Raw genomic sequence first — 23,602 nt, forward strand, 5'->3', positions numbered from 1 at the left:
TTATCCTCTCTGTGGGATGATATATATATATATATATAAGATCCCATACTGTTAATCAAAAAGAGTAGCCCACGAAGTGGCGACAGCGGATTTCAGTTCTCTCAATATCAATGTGGTCCGACGCCATATAACCGTAAAAAAATGTGCTGAGCGTGCGTCGTTAAATAAAAGATTTCCTTCCTTCATTATATGGGTCTGAAGTGTGGGAGGATGGTCGATAGGTTGTCTTGTTCCTAGACAAAGTGATCATGCCCGTGCCCAGCATGGTCTTCAGCATCCGATGGATGGTGATCGAATTCATGCGGAAGTGTGGTCCACACTAGTCTAAATAACCCGCCATCATCAGTCTGTTTAGAAACAGCTCTCGTGTCTTAACTGCTAGTTACTCCCCCGTAGCGTTCGATGTTATTTTTGTTTTCTAAAAGGTGAACGAGTCCATTTCATCTGAGTTGGGCCAAATGCGAACCTTGTCAATATTTTTGTTTTGTGTCTCAGGCGTAGATATGTCGGCACCATTGTATCTAGGCAAACTTACCACAATTATTCTAGTGTCGGCTGTAGGCTGATATCAGGGCTTCTCTCTCACCCTTGATTGTCTCCCCTGGCGCTCTCTTCAACGTCGGTATTTTCTTCCTTCCTTGCTGCCAATCTCGACAGGCCTCGGTAGTGTGGTGGTTAAGCCATATGATATAAGGCTGGTAGGTACTAGGTTCGCAGCCCGTTACCGGCTTCCACCCAGAGCGAATTTTAACGACTAAATGGATAGTCGTAAGACCATGTGCACTACGGACCTGCATTCCTTTTACACCGGCTTTCACACAGAGCGAATTTTAATGTCTCCATGGGGAGGTAGGTGTAAGATCAAATACACTCTCTTCTCTTTCGCTAACCACTAACAACTAACCACTAACCCTCTGTCTTGGACAGAAAACCCAGGTTGCTGAGGTGTGTGCCCAGAACAGCGTCGTTGAACCTTAAGTGAATATAAGCGCGGAAATAATAAAAATAAAAATGAAATGTCAATCTGGCTCGCCATAAGCAATGACGTCTGAATCGCCATAAACAATAGTGATCTTATCAGTGGTGTTGGTGTGATGTACACAAAACACATCAGCCCCTCCCCAGCAGGGAAGGAGATCAAGACAGACCAATTCCAAAATAAAATGTCATCGTGTAAGAATCCTCAAGAGAGGCGACATTAAATGGATGGATGGATGGATGGATGGATGTATACTCTTCAGCAGCTCTTATCTGTTTAAGGTTCAGACAAATATGTCCTGGGTACGAATTCCGAATTGCGCCAGAGAACAAGCCAAGGGCGGAAGGGAGGGTGGGGGTGGAGTGGAGTTGGGAATTATGCTGTTAGGTGAATCATGGTACTGTTGTATTTTAACAGCATTTTGTAAATGATTAATTATTAGAAAATGAAAAGGGGAGAGGTATTTACATGTTGATGCATTATTGTGATGTTGGATACGGAATTATTATGCGAAATTTAAATATCACTGATGGTAGAGCCAGTGGGATCATTTCGTTTCGTTTTTAAAATCCTTTCGTTTGAAAACGTTAGACTGAGTTTAATACTAGTATAAGTTTTATTTTAACAGACTACACAAAGCGGTTTGTATCTTAACATAGATGGGAAAAAAATGCCATACAAGTCACTTTTAAACATAATGATCGCAAAAGGATAATATTTGTAATTTAAGTAACACAACTAATTTGCTCTGACGAAGACACGTTATAAACAGTTATTAACTGAAACTGAAAACTGAGAAAACATGATATTGTTATATCAAACGACAACCATAAAGGCGCATACCCTAGTTTCAGCCTGTAAAATGGACACCAAGTTTAGTTAATCATCACACCTGTAAAACATTTGGATTAAGATGTTATAATAGAGATAAGCTAAAGTTTGTGATGTTTCAAATGGTTCACATTATTATTGCATTTATCATAGTTTGACACCCAGTAGTCGATGTATTTTTTGTGCTGGGTGTCGTTAAACATTCATTCATTCATCCATTCATTCATGTTTAAAAGGGGAAATATCGTCCAAAAAGAGACTAGAGCTTGTCTCGATAACCATTACTTCTCAGACGAACGTAGCAGCAGCAGCTGTAGTAGTAGTAGTAGTAGTAGTAGTAGTAGTAGTAGTAGTCCTAGTCGTAGCAGTAGTAATAGTAGAAATAGCAGCAGCAGTAGTAGTAGTAATAGTAGGAGTAACAGCAGTAGCAGTAATAGTAGGAATAGCAGCAGCAGCAGCAGCAGCAGCAGCAGCAGTAGCAGTAGTAGTAGTAGTAGTAATAGTAGCAGCAGCAGCAACAGCACTAGTAGTAGCAGTAGTAGTCGTAGTAGTAGTAATAGTAGTAGGAGTAGCAGCAGTAGTAGTAGTAATAGTAGGAGTAGCAGCAGCAGCAGTAGTAGTAGTAGTCGTCGTCGTCGTAGAAGTAGTAGTAATAATACTAACAGTAGTAGTAGTTGTTGTAGTAGTAGTAGTAGAAATAGGAGTAGCAGAAGTAGTAGAAATAGTAGCAGCAGCAGCAGCAGCAGCAGCAGTAGTAGTAGTAGTCGTTGTAATAATAGTAATAGTAATAGTAGTAGTAGTAGTAGTAGTAGTAGTTGTAGTAGTAGTAATAGTAGTAGTAGAGGTGGTAATGGTGGTGATATACTGATATTAGTATTAATAGTATTAGTGCTGTCATATTCATTATTATTTTTATTATTTTACAGAAAATAATTGAGAAAAAACGCCGGAGAACATCGCAGGCAAGGAAAACAATTTGCGTCCTTTGAAAAAAAGAAAGAATAAAAGAGAGTCCAGTTTATTATTATACTTTTTTCACCCCCTGGTGGCGCTTCCGCTATAATTACACAAGAGTTCTAGACCACTAATCATCATCATCATCATCATCATCATCATCATCATCATCAACATAATCGTCAAAAAAGAGACACGATACGCTGACGTTAATCGGTGTGTGGCCTGCTGCGTCTTCGCGCATACGGCTGATGCGTATCAAATCATCTGAAATGGTTTCCGTGTCTTGAAGACATTGTTATCCCAGTGGTGGTGCTTGACCGGTTAATTACTATGGATACAGCCAGTGCCCGTGAAAAGCTCGGATAGTAAAAGTAGTATGTACCAATAATACGGTAGTTCCTGGAAATCGGTCTCTGCGATCTATGGCTAAACGCGAGTTCCATCGTCACTCGCTTTGTGTTCGTTCTTCATTTTTATACGTTGTCACATCGCAGAAGTGACCAACCAATCTAAGGGCGGAGTATTGGACTTTTTGTTTTATCTCAGGAAATTTGTTTCCGTAATCGTAAATCGACATCTAGTGTTGAAGATCTACGTTTTAACAGTCAGAGATTCATTCATTTATTCATGTCTTGGCCAGAGCTGGGACACTCGAGTTAAGGAGAATATTATGATGGCGTTAAAGATCATCTGTGTTGTTCTTGCTGTGTTTGCCAGTTTACGTGTTGTGGAACCTGATCAAAGAACAATGGATAAAACGTTTAATTCCTACGTAATCAAGGCCAGATGCCAAGCACATTGCAATGAAAAGGTAAGACTGGGGTTTTTTTGGGGTTTTTTTTTTTAAACATTCTGTTTAACGACACCACTAAAGCAACTTTGATTATAATTATTATTATTCCACAGCACTAAGGCAACACTAATCATCGGCTAGAGGATGTCAAACATGATAATGCTAACACATAGTTTTCAAAGGAAACGGCACAGTTTTGCATTAATTGGAGGAAAGGAACATTGTATATGTACATACCATGGCGTTTGATGTAACAATGGCGGGGCATTTGTTGGGACAGGGGCTGGACGTAGCCCACTGGTAAAGTGCCTCGCTTGATGCGCGGTCGGTTTTTGATCGATCCCCGTCAGTGGGCCCATTGGGCTATTTCTCGTTCCAGCCAATGCACCACAACAGGTATGCCAAAGGCCGTGGTATGTGCTATCCTGTATATTTAACATCTGTGACGGTACATGCTCTTAATTTCTTTTCGCCTGTGGCGATATTAATTATTTTAGAGGACCGTGTGCAGTTCCAAATGCACTTAGCCCAGATGGGCAACTTGTTACGTGATACCTTTGCGCGACGGTCGTCGAGCTGTACTTCTAATACACACCCAGCCCAGGTGCGGAGCCATGTGGCCAGTAGTTACGTAATACCTCCGCGAGTGCGGTTTTTTACAACCGTGATTTGGCGACTTGGCGTCATTGAGTCTGGCGATCTAAGAGAAAGATATGCCGTCTTGGTCGCTGTGGAAATTCAGATGATACGTGAGGTACCGCCTTGTGCCCCCATGCGATATTCGCTGTCTCTGAGAGTTTTGAATAAATAGCTAGGATTTTAGATATATCGAGGAGAAACATAGGAAGGCTCCAGGGGATCGCTTTCCGTCCACTGAACGATCTATATTAAATGAATGAATGAATGTTTAACGACACCCCAGCACGAAAAATACATCGGCTATTGGGTGTCAAACTATGGTAATGCAAATAAAGTGATGATCAACATCAATATAAAAATTCAAGGTTTAAACAAAAACAGTGTAAAGAACTGTGCCAAAAATACAAATATCACAGAATTTTACGGACACCGAATTTTACTCTAAACTTCAATTTGTGCTGTATTGGCCATTCTCAAAGAGAATGTTACACCCCTGCACCACGGTGAGGTTACAGCACGCGCATCTATATTAGTTCAGACGGGACTTTGGTAAATATATTTTTTTTGCTCTGTGTATAATCTTGGTGTGATTGATGTGACTTTAAATATTTTAATACTGTATTATACCAATATTATTTAGACGGTGCTGCCGGTCATCTGACGCAGTAATCTGTAGGCTCACTGTCCTAAATAATTATAAAAAGCTTAACCAGTCATCCTAGAGGACCTAGGTAAACTGTAGGTTATTGTCTTTATTGTGATAGGTGCCAGTATTAATTCTGTGTTACAAGGTTATTGAATGAGTAGTTAGGGTTAATTAAAAATTAACCAGTTAGGAATAGAGTTGAAATTCCTTTATTAATTAAGTTCTCCTGGAAGCGTTTCTCCATTATCACACGTGTGTGTGTTAGCGTTTCTCAATTATCACACGTTATTGAACGAGTAGTAAGGGTTAATTAAAAATTAACCAGTTAGGAATAGAGTGTAATTCCTTTATTAATTAAGTTCTCCTGGAAGCGTTTCTCAATTATCACACGTGTGGGTGTTGTGTCACGGTGAAGTGATTAGCATATTGTGTAAACTAGACACCTAGAGATTAACTAATTAAGTGATCAGTTCTGGGTTGTTATTATTTGTTGTTGTTAATTAACTACTGCGGCAGTACATTTGTCAGCGTAGGTTAATACAGATTCCAAAGTGTATTGTGTTTTTGTTGTGTTTTCTAGTGAACTAAACGTGCTATAATAATATATACTTTATATAAGATCGTATCTCTGATCATACCTAGACGAGCCACTCGGGTAAATACTGCTCGATATACAGTTAGGAGAGATATTTGGATAATCGTGTTTCATCCAGTTACGGGTATTGTAGGATCCCCGTGACAACATCCAATAGCCGATGATTAATAATCAATGTGCTCTATTGGTGTCATTAAACAAAACAAACTCTTTTTTTGTTGGGACAGGAAAACCGCAAAAGGTTCAGCGGAGGGGGGGGGGGGGGGGTCGATTCTACAACTCAAGCATTATAACGAGTGAGTCCCCACCCCCGAAAGGATAAGGTTAAAAAGTGTGTTTTGTTTAACGACACCACTAGAGCACATTGATGTATTAATCGTTTTAATCGTATTAATCGAAACTCACTACATTTTTCCATTATTAGTAAGGGATCTTTTATATGCACCACACCACATATCACGACCTTTGATATACCAGCCATGCTACACTGGCTGGAACGAGAGATAGCCCATTGGGCCCACCGACGGGAATCGATCCCAAACCGACCGCGCTTCAAGCGAGCGTTTAGCTGGCCGCGCACTTCCCTTGCGGACTACGGTTTTTGACCGGCGCCTTATTCGCCGGCGTCATTTACAAACGACGCCGGTAAATATCAAATTATTTTGATTTCTGCGGTCATTGCTGCGCAAAGGACCGCCGGCATGAAATCATTGCCACATGGCTACGGCGTTATCCGAGCACCAAGGCATGCAGCTCTGCGATTTGTGGCGCCGATCAAAAACCGTAGCCGGCAAGGCCAGTGTGCGAGCAGTTTGTTACCACCGAGCTACGTCCCACGCCCCTGAAAAGGTGAGGTGTCTGAATAATGTTTTCGTTAAAAGTCAGCAGCCAAGTGAAGATTCAGCTCGTCCGTCCTGAGCCGAAAGTAATTAATGGTATTAAACATTTATGTGACCGGTCCCAGACGGCGCTTCGCGTTACACGACACTCGGGATGGCCCTCGATCATGTATGCTCTTGGTCTTGCATTGCTGAAAACCACAGAAGGGTCAGCGTATAGCTGGTAACGAAAACTCGCGGTATTCAGCAACATCGTGGGGCGGGACCTAGCTCAGTGGTAAAGCGTTCACTTGATGAGCGGCGGTCGGTCTAGGATCGATCCACGTCGGTAGCCCCATTGGGCGATTTCTCGTTCCAGCCAGTGCTCCACACGTGGTATAAAAAGGCCGTGGTATGTACTATCCTATGTGTGGTATGATGCATATAGAAGGTCCCTTGCTGTTAATCGGAATGAGTAGCCCATGAAGTGGCGACAGCGGGGATTTCCTCTCTCATTTTCTGTGTGGTCCTTAACCATATGTTTGACGCCATATAAACGTAAATAAAATGTGTTGAGTGCGTCGTTAAATAAAACATTTCCTTCCTTCAAAAACCTTGTGGTCAAACGTTATGCTTTAAATATTATATGATTTCCCTGATGAGTTTGAACTTGCATGTTAGTGACAAGTATTACGGGGGAAAAATGAAATAAACAAAACAACAACAAAAACAAAACAAACAACAGAACAAACAACAACAAGAAACCCCCCCCCAAAAAAAAAACACAAAAAAAAAAACAAACAAACAAACAAACAAACAAAAAAACAACAACAACAACAACCCCAAAACAAACAAAAGAAACCAATCCCAGGCAACCCCCAAACCCCCGCCTCCCCCCAAAAAAATAAAAATAAAAATAAAACCCCAAAACAAACAAAACAAACCCATCCCAGGCAAACCCCACAAAAAACAACAACAACAACAACAACAAAAAAACCCACCAAACAAAACAATAACAACAACAACAACAACAACGACAACGACAACGACAAAGACAAAGACAAAAACAAAACAATACAAAAACGTCTACAGGGCAACCACGGTGAGATTTAAAATGAGTTATATCGTCGTCATACCGTTATTTTTGGTCCTTAACCATATGTCCGACGCCATATAACCGTAAATAAAATGTGTTGAGTGCGTCGTTAAATAAAACAGTTCCTTCCTTCCTTCCTTCATACCGTTATCGCTTTACTAATATTTGTCACTTGTAGAAGAAACCCAGAGCGGCATCACAGAAAGCAAATTGAGGTAGCTTGTACGCTTTCCTTGTTGGTTTTTGTCTTTGTATATCTGTTTGTTTGATATTGTTTTTGTCTTTTGTGTTATTTTTGTTTTGTTTGTTTGTTTGTTTTGTTTGTTTGGTGTGGGGTTTTGTTTATCGTGCTGCGTAATAACAAACGGTGTACTGCACGGGCGTCGATCGGTGGGGGACAAGAGGGACGCGTCGCCTATCACTTTTCAGCATGAAAGGTACAGCATAAGAAATGTCTCCCCCCATTTAATTTTTTTTGAGAAGAAACAAATATTTGCTGGCATATAGCGTAACTGATCACCATTTCGAATTAGCAACAGACCAACAATAGGTTATTCGGGTTTTTTATGTTAAGATTTTCTAAAACAATGTTACATTATATTTTATGTATGTATTATATAACAGTCTCCCTCACTTTTAAAACCGGATCGACGGCAAAAGTTGACTGAATGTAACCTTGGTTTCCATTGGACCGGATTAGATGACACTCAGACTACCCTTTGTTGGACTCCTCCCATAAGACCGTGGTATGTGCTATCCTCACTATAGAATGGTGCATAAAAGATCCCTTGCTACTAATGGGAATATGTGGCGGATTTCCTCTCAGACTATACGTCAGAATTACCAAATGTTTGACATCCAATAGCCAATGATTAATAAATCAATGTCCTCTAGTGGTGTTGTTAAACAAAACTCACTTTTAACTTTACCTCTCCCGACACTGCTTGAACGCATTGTACAAAAGTATTGGAATTAAGGAATATATAGCCAGAAACACGTCAACACATTTCGTTCATTCCTAACTAGAAATCACATTGTTGTTGCATTTACCATAGTTTGACACCCAATAGCCGATGTATTTTTCGTGCTGGGGTGTTGTTAAACATTCATTCATTCATTCCTAACTAGAATGTATACTGCCACTACACGGGCTAATTATTCCGAAGCCTTCATCCTCTATGTAGCCAAAATCGGATTTTACCTTCCAATAATTTTGAACATACGAAAAAATATATATTACGAAGTTACCCCGGTAACTGGAAAGTGACTGCTACAAACATTAACACACGACGGCAAACACATTGGATATACAGACACTGGTATTCTAAACAAGAAAATGTATTTAGTAATATTATTTTAGTCGCTAAATAACTCTGTTAGCCGCAAACATCTTACAATGGCTGTAAAAGCGTTCGTGAATTATCACGAGCACACGTCATACTGGTTAAATGTCACTATGTTAAACGAAAGCAGATAATTAATCTATTAATCTACTTTTAAAACATTAGACCAGACCAATTTTATTGCGTGTATGCAAAGCGTAGCACGAACAAAGAATCAGTCTAAATTAGATACATACGCAAACTGATTGGAATCATCTTATACTGCGTAATAGCCATCGTATTTAATAATGACCTGTTCATTAGATAGTAAATGATTCCAAAATTAAACGAAAAACAAAATTGAAAATCCAGAAGAAGAATGAAAAGAGAAAAAAAAAAAAATCATAGAGAAGAATCTCATCACCAACTCTAAAAAGAAGAAGATTTTTGTATCTAGTTTGTGATAGATTAATCATAACGAAATTTAGTGGACGAAATGTCCAACAGTGATTTTCAGATTTTGTCGAGCCGTGTAGAGTTTATCATTAAAAGAATATTTAATTGAGGAATGATCTGCTGGTGTACATTTGGCTTTAAAGCTCGTAGGCAGAATTATATATAAATATGGAATGTCCGATTGGGAAGCATAAATGTAAAATGTTAATTTTTATAATGAAAATAAGATAAACTGGCATGTCTTCTGGTATGAGCTGGTCAAGTTCAGAAAGCTGTTTTTTCTAAACGTTTGCAAATTATGTTGACTGGTTCCCGCAGTGATCGTTCGGTTTGACGTGTAGCGTAAAAACCATTCTAGCAATGAATGAATGTTTAACGACACCCCAGCACAAAAATACATATCGGCTATTGGGTTCAGTTTAGCCAGCGTCAGCGACAATTGACTAGCTGAACCTGCCGCTGATTTCCGACAAATGTTAATGTGTTGCACTGCATTGCACCGATTAGACTGATTCTTGTAAACCAATAAATAAACCTATCACATGTACATCATTCGCACACGTGACACTCTCCACTGATTCGCCCCAGGCTTTCTCAATGATGATGACTAGTGCGTGTGAACCCTGTGTCTGACTGTAATGTCTGTTTGATGAAAAATAATTAGTCAGTTTGTTATTAATACTCATGAACTTACTTGCACAGCGCCGGTTTTCACGCAGAAGTCAAAGCACAATAATAATTAGCCCTCGGATATGATGACTAAAATAAATTAATTCCCAAGATGCAACGCGCCATGCGGACACAACCGTAAAAATTGCAGTTAAAGCAAAAAAGACCAGGGCATAATGAAGGTTGGTGGGGGGAGGAGGGAGGGGAGAGATACGTTCTTATTGAGGTATTTTTCCGTACAGTTCAACTCAAGACACTTCAGCTATCTCCTTAATTGAAACTTCATGTGCTCTTCGACAGGTTCGTGAATTAATTTGGCTCCTGGGACGTCATTCTGTGTAATTTCACAATTATCACCAATAGTCCAGGCCCTTGGGGATATTATTGTGCAGATTTGTCTACAAGCATGACATTTGGCACAGATGTAGATCAAGACATGCTGAATTCATTTTTTGAGGGCGCCAAGGCCGGCGCTCGTTGTGGCAGCCATATTGGCGAAATCCAAAATGGCCGCCGTTCGTTACTTGATTTGGTCATAACTTCAAAACTATAAGTCACAGGATCATAAATAATGACTCTTTGTATAGGTTTTCGATGACAAGGAATCCAAATATGAACCCTGTTTTGAGATAGGATGGCTATTTAGACAATTATGTGGCAATAATATCTCTATGGGCATAATTTTAGGCTAACTTTTACAGCTTAAAGCCCTTTGTCCCACACGAATTAATTTAATGTATACCTTCCACTAATTGCTTGTTAAATGTTTATTTATTCACAGCTTTCCCCCATATATATTCATCAAAGGTGAATAACTACTCCAGATTATTTTGGTTCGCGTAATTGGTGGTGGCTAACATATGTTTTTCGGGGGTTTTCCAGGTGTGTGTCACAGTAGAAATAGCAAGCTAGAGTAACGATAACAGCTGGATTAGTGGTGGTACTACAGTATTGGTGGTGGTGATCTATAAAGAAAACACTCACCTGTGATATTGTCAAAATGGTTCTGAATTGGGAACTTTGCTGTCTTTGTCAATCTCAAAGGAGGAAGGACTTTTAACTCTTGAAAGAGACTTGAATGACTTTCGGGAAATCAATGCTGTCCCCTCTGGTACAACAGTCTCGTTTGATGATCTAAATGATGGTTCGGGTATTGCGGCAACACTCCGAGCAAATAATGCAAAATATCACAAAACATGCAGGAGTTACTGCAGCAGTTCACGTGTGAAAAGGCTGCGTCAAAAGCAGGAGTCCGGTGCCAACAGTTCCTCCAAGAAACTCAGGTCAGCTACGACATCAGCTGGAAAAGATCGTCATATTAACTGCTGCATTCTCTGTGAAGGATATGACCAAAGCAATTTACGTAAGGTCGCAACTGCCAAAGTAGATGCAAACCTAAAATGTTGGGCAAAGTCCAATAACAATTTTACCTTATTGGGTAAACTGATAACACAAGCTGCTGATGCCCATGCTGGTGATACTTACTATCATGTCCAGTGTTACCTGCATCTGCGAGATACAGCACGTGCCAGCAGCCGTCGAGAAGCCACAAGCTCTGCTCCACCTCAGTTTGATCCACTTGTCACAGCGCAAATAGTTGCTCTAGTTGAGGATTCTGAATCAGTATTTAAACTATCAGCACTTCGGCAGATGTATCGAACATTGATGAAAGAACAGGGAAGTCCATGCCCTGATCCTAGGGATCCTCATTCAACACGGTTCAAAGAACATCTTCTCAGTCTTCTTCCTGAATGGGTTGAATGTTCATAGGGGAAGGATGTCTACTTAACAAATAGTGCAACGGTCGCTAATTTACTTGCGAAAACTCATGATTTCAAAATTGACCAAGATGAAGCTCTATTACTGATGTGGGCAGCAATGATTTTGCGCAAGCGTTGTCTCCAGAAGCAAGAACCCTTCAATGGTTCTTTCGCACCAAACTGCTTAACATCTCCAGTACCAGTAGAGCTCTGTAGCTTCATCAATATCATTCTCCAAGGTTCATCAATTTTACGAGAACAAGGCAATGTTGAAATGTATGAACAGGTACATGGCCGGACAAAAATAGCATGTGTCATCTCTCAACTGCTCATTTATAACACATTCAGTGGTACACACCATGCCACTAAGATGAGTACCATATGACACATGAAAGATCGTGAAACATCATTCCCACTATACCAAGACCTAAAGAAAGAAAGAAAGAAATGTTTTATTTAACGACGCACTCAACACATTTCATTTACGGTTATATGGCGTCAGACATATGGTTAAGGACCACACAGATTTTGAGAGGAAACCCGCTGTCGCCACTACATGGGCTACTCTTCCGATTAGCAGCAAGGGATCTTTTATTTGCGCTTCCCACAGGCAGGATAGCACAAACCATGGCCTTTGATGAACCAGTTATGGATCACTGGTCGATGCAAGTGGTTTACACCTACCCATTGAGCCTTGCGGAGCACTCACTCAGGGTTTGGAGTCGGTATCTGGATTAAAAATCCCATGCCTCGACTGGGATCCGAACCCAGTACCTACCAGCCTGTAGACCGATGACCTACCACGACGCCACCGAGGCCGGTACCAAGGCCTAAAGATGCATGGAGATGGACCACAGAAGAAACAGCTCGAAAATGCCCATGATTTTGGACTATCAGTGTCCTATGGCCGTGTTATGGAGGTGAAACGAGCTATTGCACAAGCAGTGTGCAAGCGCCATGCTGAGGATGGAGTTGTTGTGCCAACCAATCTGCGACGCAATGTCTTTGTCACCTATGATATGGACAACTTGCACAGTGACAATAAGGGGAATTTTTCACAGGATGAGTTTCATGGCACTGCGTTGAGTGCAACTAACCACCTCTCAGCAGATAACCATGGAGTACTACGAGATCCGATACAGCTGGATTTCTCTGATACATCTGTGCCTCACCTTCCTGACTCATATACAATCATACACCCAGTTCAACTAAACAACACGGCCTTGTTCGCACCTGCAGCCATCAACAATCAGCTTCGGCCCTCTCACAATCTGGTACAAACAGCAAAGATCAAAGACGAATCCTGGATGGCACATGTCGCTACAGTCTTGCAGCAGGACACACTTCCAGAAGATGAAATCATCACATGGTCAGGGTACAACTCTCGTCAAATGAACGATGACTCTCTGAAGCCAAAAGCAGTTATTGGAGTTCTCCCTCTCTTTCCTGAAAAAGCGGCCTCGCCTGCAATGATAAGCCATGCAATGCAACTCACTATGCAAGGCACAGTTTCTGAATCCTGGGCAGGTTGGTGTCCTTGGAGCTGATCAACCAATATATGCTATAGCAAAGCACCTACAGTAGGCATTTCCAGATATTATAGGAGAAGATAAGTTGGTTCTATTGATGGGAGCTTTGCATATTGAAGACAAAGTTCATCTAATGATCGGAAAGTTGCTACGTGATTCAGGGTGGACTGCAGTACTTTCTCAGGCACAGGTTCTAACATCTGGTCGGGCACAGTCAGCACTCAATGAGCATCATATCAAGCGCACACGGTATGCACATCAAGTGTCCCTGATGTCTCTTTACATCCTAAAACAGAAGGCATACACTGCTTACTGTTCTAATATCCAGGGGTCACCTGAGCCACAGGAGATATGGCACCGAGTGTCAAGAACCGAAAATCCACAGTTCGAGTACTGGTCTACAATCATGGATCTTGAACTTTTGATGTGTCGATTTATCCGGTCTCTACGTGAAGGAGATTTCAATCTCTATGTCCAAGTTTGTGATGAACTCTGTCCATGGTTTCATGTGATGGATCACACAAATTATGCACGATGGTTACCAGTGCATGTGCAGGACATGGTCCAGCTGCCAGATAAACACCCTGATGTATATGCTGAATTTCTCAGAGGAAACTTCGTCGTTCAAAAATCGCAACACAAGTTCAGTCTCATTGGAAAGGATCAATCTCACGAACAGTCCAATAAGAGTATGCAGGCACACGGCGGGGCAGATGTGCTATATGATAATCCTGAAGCACTCACACTTTTCATGCTGGCAGGTCCTGACTGCTCGCCGTGTGTTGAAGAGTTTGAAGCCATCCTAGACACCACATCTTCGAACACTGCTCATCATGAAGAAGCACACAGTTTGCAGGTTAAGTTTAGAAAGGATGTTCTGGCATTTGTTGAGACGGTAGAGCAGTGGGGCAATCCATTCACTGCAAGTCAGGAACTTGTTGCTCTTGACACACTAGAAGTTATGGAACAAGAAGTTGTCAGATCCCTCTGTCGGGTCCATGAAGTTGACGAGGACATTCATAAGCAATATGTTTCACAAACACTTGACAAAAGAACAGTGCCAGTGTCAAACACTCTCCGACGGAATAACATTCTGACATTTGCCAATCGTCCTGATCTCACTAAGAAAGGAAACAAAACCAGCACTGTACAGAAGAGAAATATGACTTTGATGACACAACTCTTCTTCTCACTACAGTCTCGTCCAGATGCCGACATGGCAGAGTTCTTTCACTTTGAAAATCAACGAGAACCACCAAGTTTGGCAGATCATGGATCTCTACGGTCAGGCTGCAAATCTGACATTGTGGAGTGCATGAAAGCACCAACCGGACAACACGTTGGAGCGAAAACAACCACAGTTGTTGTGCTGGATATGGCAGCCGTTGTGCATATGGTGTGTCCTACATCAGCAAAAACCTTTGCTGAGTATGCTACGAAACACATGATACCATTCTTGAAGTCTCAGATAACCCCAAACCTTGAACGTTTAGATGCTGTATGGGACAACTACCCAGTTGTCAGCCTGAAGTCTCTGACACATCAGCGACGTGGCATGGGTGCACGTACAAGGATTGGGGATGGCCGCACGTGCATACCAAAGCATGACTGGAACAATGGATTCCTCAAAAATAAGGATAACAAAAAAAGAGTTATTCCCTTTTGTCACGGGGATCCTATAATACCCGTAACTGAATGAAACACGGTTATCAAAATATCTCTCCTAACTGTGTATCTATTAGATCTCTCTGTAACGGGCGGTTAAACCCTAGTATGGCTCGTCTAGGTATGATCAGAGATCTTATATAAAGTATATATTATTATAGCATGTTTAGTTCACTAGAAAACACAACAAAAACACAATACACTTTGGAATCTGTATTAACCTACGCTGACAAATGTACTGCCGCAGTAGTTAATTAATAACAATAATAATAACAACCCAGAACTGAACACTTAATTAGTTAATCTCTAGGTTTCTAGTTTACACAATATGCTAATCACTTCACCGTGACACAACACCCACACGTGTGATAATTGAGAAACGCTAACACACACATGTGCGATAATGGAGAAATGCTTCCAGCGGAACTTAATTAATAAAGGAATTACAACACTATTCCTAACTGGTTAATTTTTAATTAACCCTAACTACTCATTCAATAACCTTGTAATACAGAATTAATACTGGTACCTATCACAATAAAGACAATAACCTACAATTTACCTAGGTCCTCTAGGATGACTGGCTAAGCTTTATATATATATATATCATAACGGTGAGCATACAGATTACTGCGTCAGATGACCGGCAGCACCGTCTAAATAATATTGGTATAATACAGTATTAAAATATTTAAAGTCACATCAATCACATCAAGGTTATACACAGAGCAGAAAATGTATATTTACCAAAGTCCCGTCTGAACTAATATAGATCGTTCAGTGGACGACGACCGTTCCCCTGGAGCCTTCCTATCGTTCTCCTAGATATCTCTAAACCCTAGCTATTTATTCAAAACTCTCAGAGACAGCGAATATCGCCTGGGGGTACAAGGCGGTACCTCACGTATCATGTGGATTTTTCACAACCACTACGCCGGCATATTTTTCTCTAATCGTCAGACTGGCTGTCGCCATACCGCGAGCAATCCCCTGGCCATAAACAGCACTACCGGAGATATTACGTAACTACTAGCCACATGGCCTCCACAGCTGCGCTGGGCGTGTAATAGAAAAGCTCGATGACCGTCGCGCAAAGGTATCACGTAACAAGTTGTCCACCTGGGCTTAAGTGCTTATGGACTGCACACGGTCCTCTAACACAATTAATATCGCCACAGGCGAAAACAAAATTAAGAGCATGTACCGTCACACCTTTTCTCAGTGAAGAGATTGTCAAGAATGATCTTGGTGGAAAACTCCTTCTCAGTACCAAATACGAGAGCGTTCTCTGTAATAGGCCATATGATGTATCCGGTCTGCAACCCTGTAAGCACAGCGAGGCAGACACAAGGATATTTCTGCACCTGAAGCATGCTGTTGCACATGGACACCAAAGAGCCTGTATTCGTACAGTTGATAGTGATGCGGTTGTCCTTGCGATACGCTTCTTTTCCACACTTGGTCTCTCGGAGCTGTGGGTGAACTTCGGTACTGGGAAAAAAATCCGTGATATTCCCATCCATGAAATCTCCTCCAGTCTTGGCCCTACTAAGTCTCTGGCATTGCCACTTTTCCACGCGATTACAAGATGTGACACGACATCTCAATTCCTTGGATGTGGTAAGAAGACTGCCTGGGCATCTTGGCACAACACACCAGGTCTTACTGAAACACTTGTGGCACTGACCACTGACCCAAACATCTTCTGCCTAGACTCTCAGCACATGGAGAACCTGGAACGATATGTCGTTGTCATGTACAGCAAGACATGCCAAAGTGAACGAAGCGAGGCATCATCTTTTTACAAGTGGCAAAAGGACTCTGGAGAATATACCACCCACACAGGCTGCTTTGTTTGAGCATACCAAGAGGGCATTGTTGCAGGCAGGGTTTTACTGGAATCAGGCAACGTCAGTTCAGCAGGAAATTCCAGACTTCAGTGAATGGGGGTGGTACAAGGATGACCGCGGTGTCTGGATGCCACATTGGACAACTCTTGAAGATGCTAGTAAAGCCTGCTGCATCCTTTTGCATTGTGGTTGTAAAACATCATGTACTGGGAACTGTAAATGCAGTAAAGCTGGAGTCCACTGCACATCTCTTTGTAAATGTGAAGGTGGATGTGTGAACAATAATGAATAATTTGGCATAAATTGAAAACTTCAGTAGCTAAACTGGCCATATGACTTTTTATATCTCAAAACAGAGTTCATATTTGGATTCCTTGTGGTCGAAAACCTATACAAACAGTCATTATTTATGATCCTGTGACATAGCTTTGAAGTTATGACCAAATCAAGTAACAAACGGCGGCCATTTTGGATTTCGCCAATATGGCTGCCACAACGAGCGCCGGCCTTGGCGCCCTCAAAAAATGAATTCAGCATGTCTTGATCTACATCTGTGGCAAATTTCATGCTTGTAGACAAATCTGCACAATACCACCACCCCCCCCCCCCCCCCCCCCCCCACCACCCTGTAGCTCCCCAAGGGCCTGGACTACAACCATTGCAGATATGTCTCCAAACCAATTTTGTGCGCTCGAGTGGTGAACACTACTTGTTCGGGCTGACCGCAAGGCTCAATGGGTAGGTGTAAACCACTTGCACCGACCAGTGATCCATAACTGGTTCAACAAAGGCCATGGTTTGTGCTATCCTGCCTGTGGGAAGCGCAAATAAAAGATCCCTTGCTGCCTGTCGTAAACAGAGTAGCCTATGTGGCGACAACGGGTTTCCTCTAAAAACAGTGTCAGAATGACCATATGTTTGACGTCCAATAGCCGATGATAAGATAAAAAAATCAATGTGCTCTAGTGGCGTCGTTAAATAAAACAAACTTTTTTTTTTTTTTTGTTCGGGCTGAACTCAATTTCTATGAAGGAAGAAGGAAGGACACACTCAACACATTTTACTTACGGTTATACGGAGTCAGACATATGGTTAAGGACCACACAGATATTGAGAGAGGAAACCCGCTGTCGCCACTTCATGGGCTACTCTTTTCGATTAACAGCAAGGGTTCTTTTATATGCACCATCCCACAAACAGGATAGTACATACCACGGCCTTTGTTACACCAGTTGTGGAGCACTGGCTGGAACGAGAAATAGCCCAATGGGCCAACCGACAGGAATCGATCCGAGATTGATCGCGCATCAGGCGAGCGCCATACCACTCAGTTTCTATGACGTCATATCTGAAGGGTGCTATGAAAATGTTATTTAGATCCAGAGTTATTGTAGTGGTTCTAGAGTCTACACTACTGATGACAACGCACCAGGGACCCAGGGTACAGTTTGATATATGTTCATATGTTCATATATCAACTTAAGAACCACGCCCGGCAACCACTAGTCGAACTTCAGACATCTCCAGCCGTCAACGCACCATTCATTTTGCAAGTGTCCACACTCTTAAAGATTTACAAGAACAGCAAGATCTCCAGTTGTCCACACAAGTATTGTCCAGCCACTAGGACCAACAAACACTGGACATCTTACAAGTGTTTTGTTTGTCCTCGTATCTCATTCAGCAGTGGACACTATAATGAAATGATGAGGGCCAGCGTATTGAAGAATGACATAGACTATGCGGTCATAATCCGAATACCATTTCACAAACATAGCCCTTAAACCAACCGCTTTCCGTGCTCTTCTTCATTGAAGTGTTCGACAAATAGAAGTTCTAAGAGAACAATGATCAGTACATTTATTAAGACTCGAAATAATGTTTTGAAGTGGGTACATATTCACAGTCACCACTGTAATTATTAATTAGTTTTGTATTTAAAATTTTAAACTAAACGAATAAGATTCGGGCATTTTCGTTTAATTCGGGCAAAAACAAGCCTGTCCCCTACAAAAATGGGAGTCCGTACGCCTATGTTAAACTGTATTCGGTAACAACACCCCCAGCACATTGATAAACGATACCCCCAGCATTTTCAAGGACAACCAAGCATCTGGCTTGTAGCTGCGTTGCGTGCTAAAAGCCGGACGCAAACAAAATATGCAAAAAAATACCTCACGGTTTTGTTATCGGGAAAACATGTTTTTCACTGCCGTCTGCTTTCGGCTTAAAAGATTAATTTGATTAAATATGAGGTCAACAAACTAATTTAGATCAGCATATCATCATATTATCATACAATCATGTACAAAAGAGATATGAAAAGAAAAGAATTGATATTCATACTCGATCTCATAGATTGATAAAACAATTTACTATGGGTTGTGACCGTGCGTTTATTACTTGTTTTTCCAGTCTAGATCTAATACCGAGTATCAAAATCTTCTGCGAATGAAAAGGTCAATGCTATTATACGCTATAACATTGTCGCGAACACAACACATCGATCTAAACGTAACAGTATTTCAATTAGCAACAGGTTTATTATTTATAAAATGTCGCAGTTCTTCAGCCAGCTTTCTTACACATCTGTCAGTTAAAAAGAAAGCAAATCCCAGCCATCTAAAAAAAACATAGCCAGTAATAAGCATGAATTCACTGGGGGTTTTCTCTAACTTTGCTTTCTTATGTAAATGAATAATTAATCATGGGCGTCAGAAGATGCCACCAGCAGGGCTCTACATTAACAGCGGACATACGGTAAATTGCCGTAATGCCCTACTTGTCATATGCCCCGCATGAAAATTAAACAGAAATGATCGTGCCTTATTTTATATTTCTATTTGGTTATAATACTCAAAGGAGACTCTTGAATGCTGATTTATCACACTAGTTGTTTTGGAATAACTTTGTTGCGTGCGCTTAACTGTAATCACGCAGTGGATAGAACAGCTTTTTGCTGTCGCAGTTTATAATCATGCTCATTAAACCGGGCCCTCATGAGTGCATGTCATCACAGCTGTACTTATTCCAATGAGCTCTGTCCAGTGCTATTTTTGATTACGTAAACTAGTCTGGGAGTGGCAGTCCTCTTTGTTCGGGTATAAGAGGGATGAAATCTCCAGTAAAGATTTCCTAAATTCCCATTCGACTCTGCATTGTGCAGAGATACGGCATTGATCGTGTCGTTCAGATGGTGTGGTCAATTTGATAATATCAGTTAAACCAGTATAATCTTTCTATCGTTAATTTATTTTCGTGCTTATATCCAATTAAGGTCCAAGCACGCTATCCTGGGCACACACACCTCAGCTATATGGGCTGTCTGTCCAGGACAGTGGGTTGGTTGTTAGTGGTTACTGAGAGAGAAGAGAGTGTAGTGGTCTTACATCTACCCATTGAGTGGATAAAACTCGCTCTGGGTCGGAGCCGGTACCGGGATGCGAACCCTGTACCTACCAGCCTTATGTCCGATGGCTTAACCACGATGCTACCGAGGCCGGTACACAGTAGAATCAATTGATGGATGAGCGACATCCGAATGAAATTATCGTTGTGGCAAGTTTTAGAGGCCTGCGTTTATTATAACAGACTCTCATCAGTGTGGGGCGAGACATAGCTCAATGGTACATCGCTCGTCTGATGTGCGATCGATCTGGGATCGATCCCCGTCGGTGGGCCCATTGGGCTATTTCTCGTTCCAGCCACAACAGATGTAACAAAGGCCGTAGTATGTACTAGCATGTCTGTGGGATGATGCATGTAAACCGGCCTCGGTGGCGTCGTGGTTAGGCCATCGGTCTACAGGCTGGTAGGTACTGGGTTCGGATCCCAGTCGAGGCATGGGATTTTTAATCCAGATACCGACTCCAAACCCTGAGTGAGTGCTCCGCAAGGCTCAATGGGTAGGTGTAAACCGCTTGCACCGACCAGTGATCCATAACTGGTTCAATAAAGGCCATGGTTTGTGCTATCCTGCCTGTGGGAAACGCAAATAAAAGATCCCTTGCTGCTAATCGGAAAGAGTAGCCCATGTAGTTTGGACAGCGGGTTTCCTCTCAAAATCTGTGTGGTCCTTAACCATATGTCTGACGCCATATAACCATAAATAAAATGTGTTGAGTGCGTCGTTAAATAAAACATTTCCTTCCTTCCCATCAGTTTTGCGAATTTAACATTAATTCAATGGGAACATGTTCCAACTGTTTGACGTCCAACAGCCGATGATTATTAAATCAACTTGCTCTAGTGGTGTTGTAAAACAAAACATGGGTATTAAAGCTAAAACTAATCGTAAAACAGATGGAGACTACCGGCCGGGCTGGAAAGGATTACATCCGGCGTGCTCGTTTCATGCCATTCTCCGCGTGTACCTTACACACTGAGCGGAATACAATACAAAGCAATGGCGTATACAAAATGGCTACCAAATTAATGAAATCCAGTAATGGACTTTATTTGTAATTTTTTCGTCTTTTTATTCAGTTAATGATATAGGCTACTGAAGTGAACAACACGCCCGAGGGAGAACATTCATATCAGAATCACCAATACCTAACCGTCATTAAATTTGGCCATGGGCAAAGTACGTCCCAGATAACCGAGTTGCGTGTGTCGGACAGCGCTAGCGTACACGAATACATCGCCAGGGCTCTAGCGTATAAACCTTTACAGTCTTGACTAAAATGCCGAAAGACGTCACACGCATACAATTTATATGACGTTGCCATAGCAATTCAATTCAATTCAATTCAATTTATTTCATAATACCAAAAAATCTGGTGTCAGCAAATATTAATAATAATTAAGTAGCATCAATAACAACAACAACAACAACAAAAATAATAATAATAATAATAATAATAATAATAATAATAATAATAATAATAATAACAATAATAATAATAATAATATTAATAATAATAGCAATATGAATGTACGGAGACACAAAATGTGTATTCCTATTATAAGAATTAAATGTCTATATTATACGAAAAATTAAAAAAATTAAATGATCAAAGTACTTGGAAATAATTAAATTAAATTATTGCCCATTGTTAGCCAGAACATGAACTTTAAGTTTAGAAATGCAGCTGTCAACAAATGTTGACAGAATTCCAATGTCACTATTATTGTATGACATAATAAATATAGATTTTAAATTGCTGTTTAGAGAATAAAACTTAGTAAAGGAGTTCAACTTTTAGCAATGTAAATAGGACAGTTTAAAATAAAATGAAAGTTTCACTCTAGTAGAGTCTTGAGTCTAGACTCTAATTTGTTTTTATAAAGTTAAATATTTGTTTTGTTTCACGACACCACTAGACCATATTGGTTTATTAATCATCAGCTATTGGATGTCAAACAATTAGCAATGTTGACATATGGCCACTACAATTTCCCATTAGTAGCAAAGGTTCTTTTATATGCACCATCCCACAAACAGGATAGCACATACCACGGCCTTTGATATAACAGTCGTGGTGCACTGGCTGGAACGAGAAATAGCCCAATGGGCCCACCGCAAGAAATCGAACCTAGACCAATCACACATCAGGCGAGCACTTTACCACTGGGCTACATAGGGCCCTCTAGACGTTCTATAAGCGCCAGGCCTGCAGACATTCCTGGGAAGTTTTAGGAGATTGATCGCCTTGCAATAAATGTTTTAATAAATTATATTTGAAACTTCCATGTGATTGCTCGGCTAGCACCATTTCAGGAGAGTAATCTTCAGCTCGTCTTGATTTTACTCCTGGCGAAGACTGAGCCAGTGATATGATATAGGGCATGGCGAAAATCCGATTAAATGCGTTAATTCCTTTGTTTATTGCTACAAACCTGCTGCGTACCAAACCAATCTCGGTAGCGTAGAATTTAAACAGACGGCTTTGAGTCTGGTGGATGTTCGAGTTTTGCATCCTGGTAATAAGGCCGGATATAGCTCAGTGGTAGAGCGCTCTTCTGAAATGCGATGGGTCGCAGGAACGATCGCCCTCAGTGGAGTCAGGGTTTTACTCATTCCAACTTGTGCCTCACGACTGGTAATTTATAAACAAGAGTATATATATATATATATATATATATATATATATATATATATATATATATATATATATATATATTAAATAATTCCAGACTTCAGTAGTTCTTCATCGTTTTATTGCTACAGCTCTGTTTCGTATGGTCAAATAATGACCACACTCTTCAGGCAATATTAACGAATACTGTTAAAAACGTTTGCAACTGATGACGTCACAACATTAGTTGATGTATGACGTAATTCTCGACAACTATATCGCGTCACCAAGAAAGTTTTGAGAATTCAGGTCTTATACTGGCGCTTGGTACAGTTAGGTGGCATCGGTGTTACTGATGTTTTTGAGAACGAATTTATTTCGGTGGTGGCATGGACTTGCTAATTCATTGCGTTTGTTCAGGCTGCACAGGTGTTTCTGACATATTATGATAAACTTTTCGTAAAGGCATAGGTCACATTTCTTATTTATGTTACTGTAGGGTTGGCATTTTTTGAGTACCTTCCACTTTATGCGGAAGGATTTGTTATTGTCCTTCAGGTTCCATATGTGTTTTGACAGCTCTGTTTCATTTCTTTTGTTTTCATGTTGGAAGGATGCCGTGTGGTTTCTGTATCGTTCTTTGAAATTGGTTGCTAGCCCTACGTATGATTCTGTGTTTGATTTTGTTGTCACTGTTGCTTGGTACACCACGTTGTATTGGAGGCATTTTTTGTCGAGTGGGCATTCGGGTGCCTTTCTACAGTTGCACTCTTTTTTTGGTTGCTGTGCTGGCGTCGTTGTTGCATCAGAGAGTATTTTCTTGTTGTGGGATGAGATGGTGTTTTTTTTTATATTTGGCATGCATGAGTAGCTAAGTTTGAGTGTATGCCTGTTAAAGATCTTGTGTAATGGGTGGTTCTTGGTGAAGCATTTGTCGATTGTGTTTAAAAACTTTTTTCCGATGCTGCTTTTGACGT

General features: G+C 41.0%; 1 protein-coding gene across 4 annotated transcripts in view; it reads left to right on the top strand.

The window, feature by feature from the left end:
* LOC121383165 (tyrosine-protein kinase receptor torso-like) overlaps positions 1-23,602 on the top strand; it is a 190,877-nt gene that overhangs the window by 42,898 nt on the left and 124,377 nt on the right. For all 4 annotated transcript variants that reach the window (XR_005959268.1, XR_005959269.1, XM_041512994.1 and 1 more), the window contains one exon: positions 2,737-3,578. Coding sequence is in view for 2 of the 4 variants with exons in the window: in XM_041512994.1 (XP_041368928.1) it covers positions 3,438-3,578 (141 nt within the window). In the remaining 2 variants the exon portion in view is untranslated. The remainder of the gene's footprint in view (positions 1-2,736; positions 3,579-23,602) is intronic.

The sequence above is a fragment of the Gigantopelta aegis genome, chromosome 10 (assembly GCF_016097555.1).
Source record: "Gigantopelta aegis isolate Gae_Host chromosome 10, Gae_host_genome, whole genome shotgun sequence".
Classification (NCBI taxonomy): domain Eukaryota; kingdom Metazoa; phylum Mollusca; class Gastropoda; order Neomphalida; family Peltospiridae; genus Gigantopelta; species Gigantopelta aegis.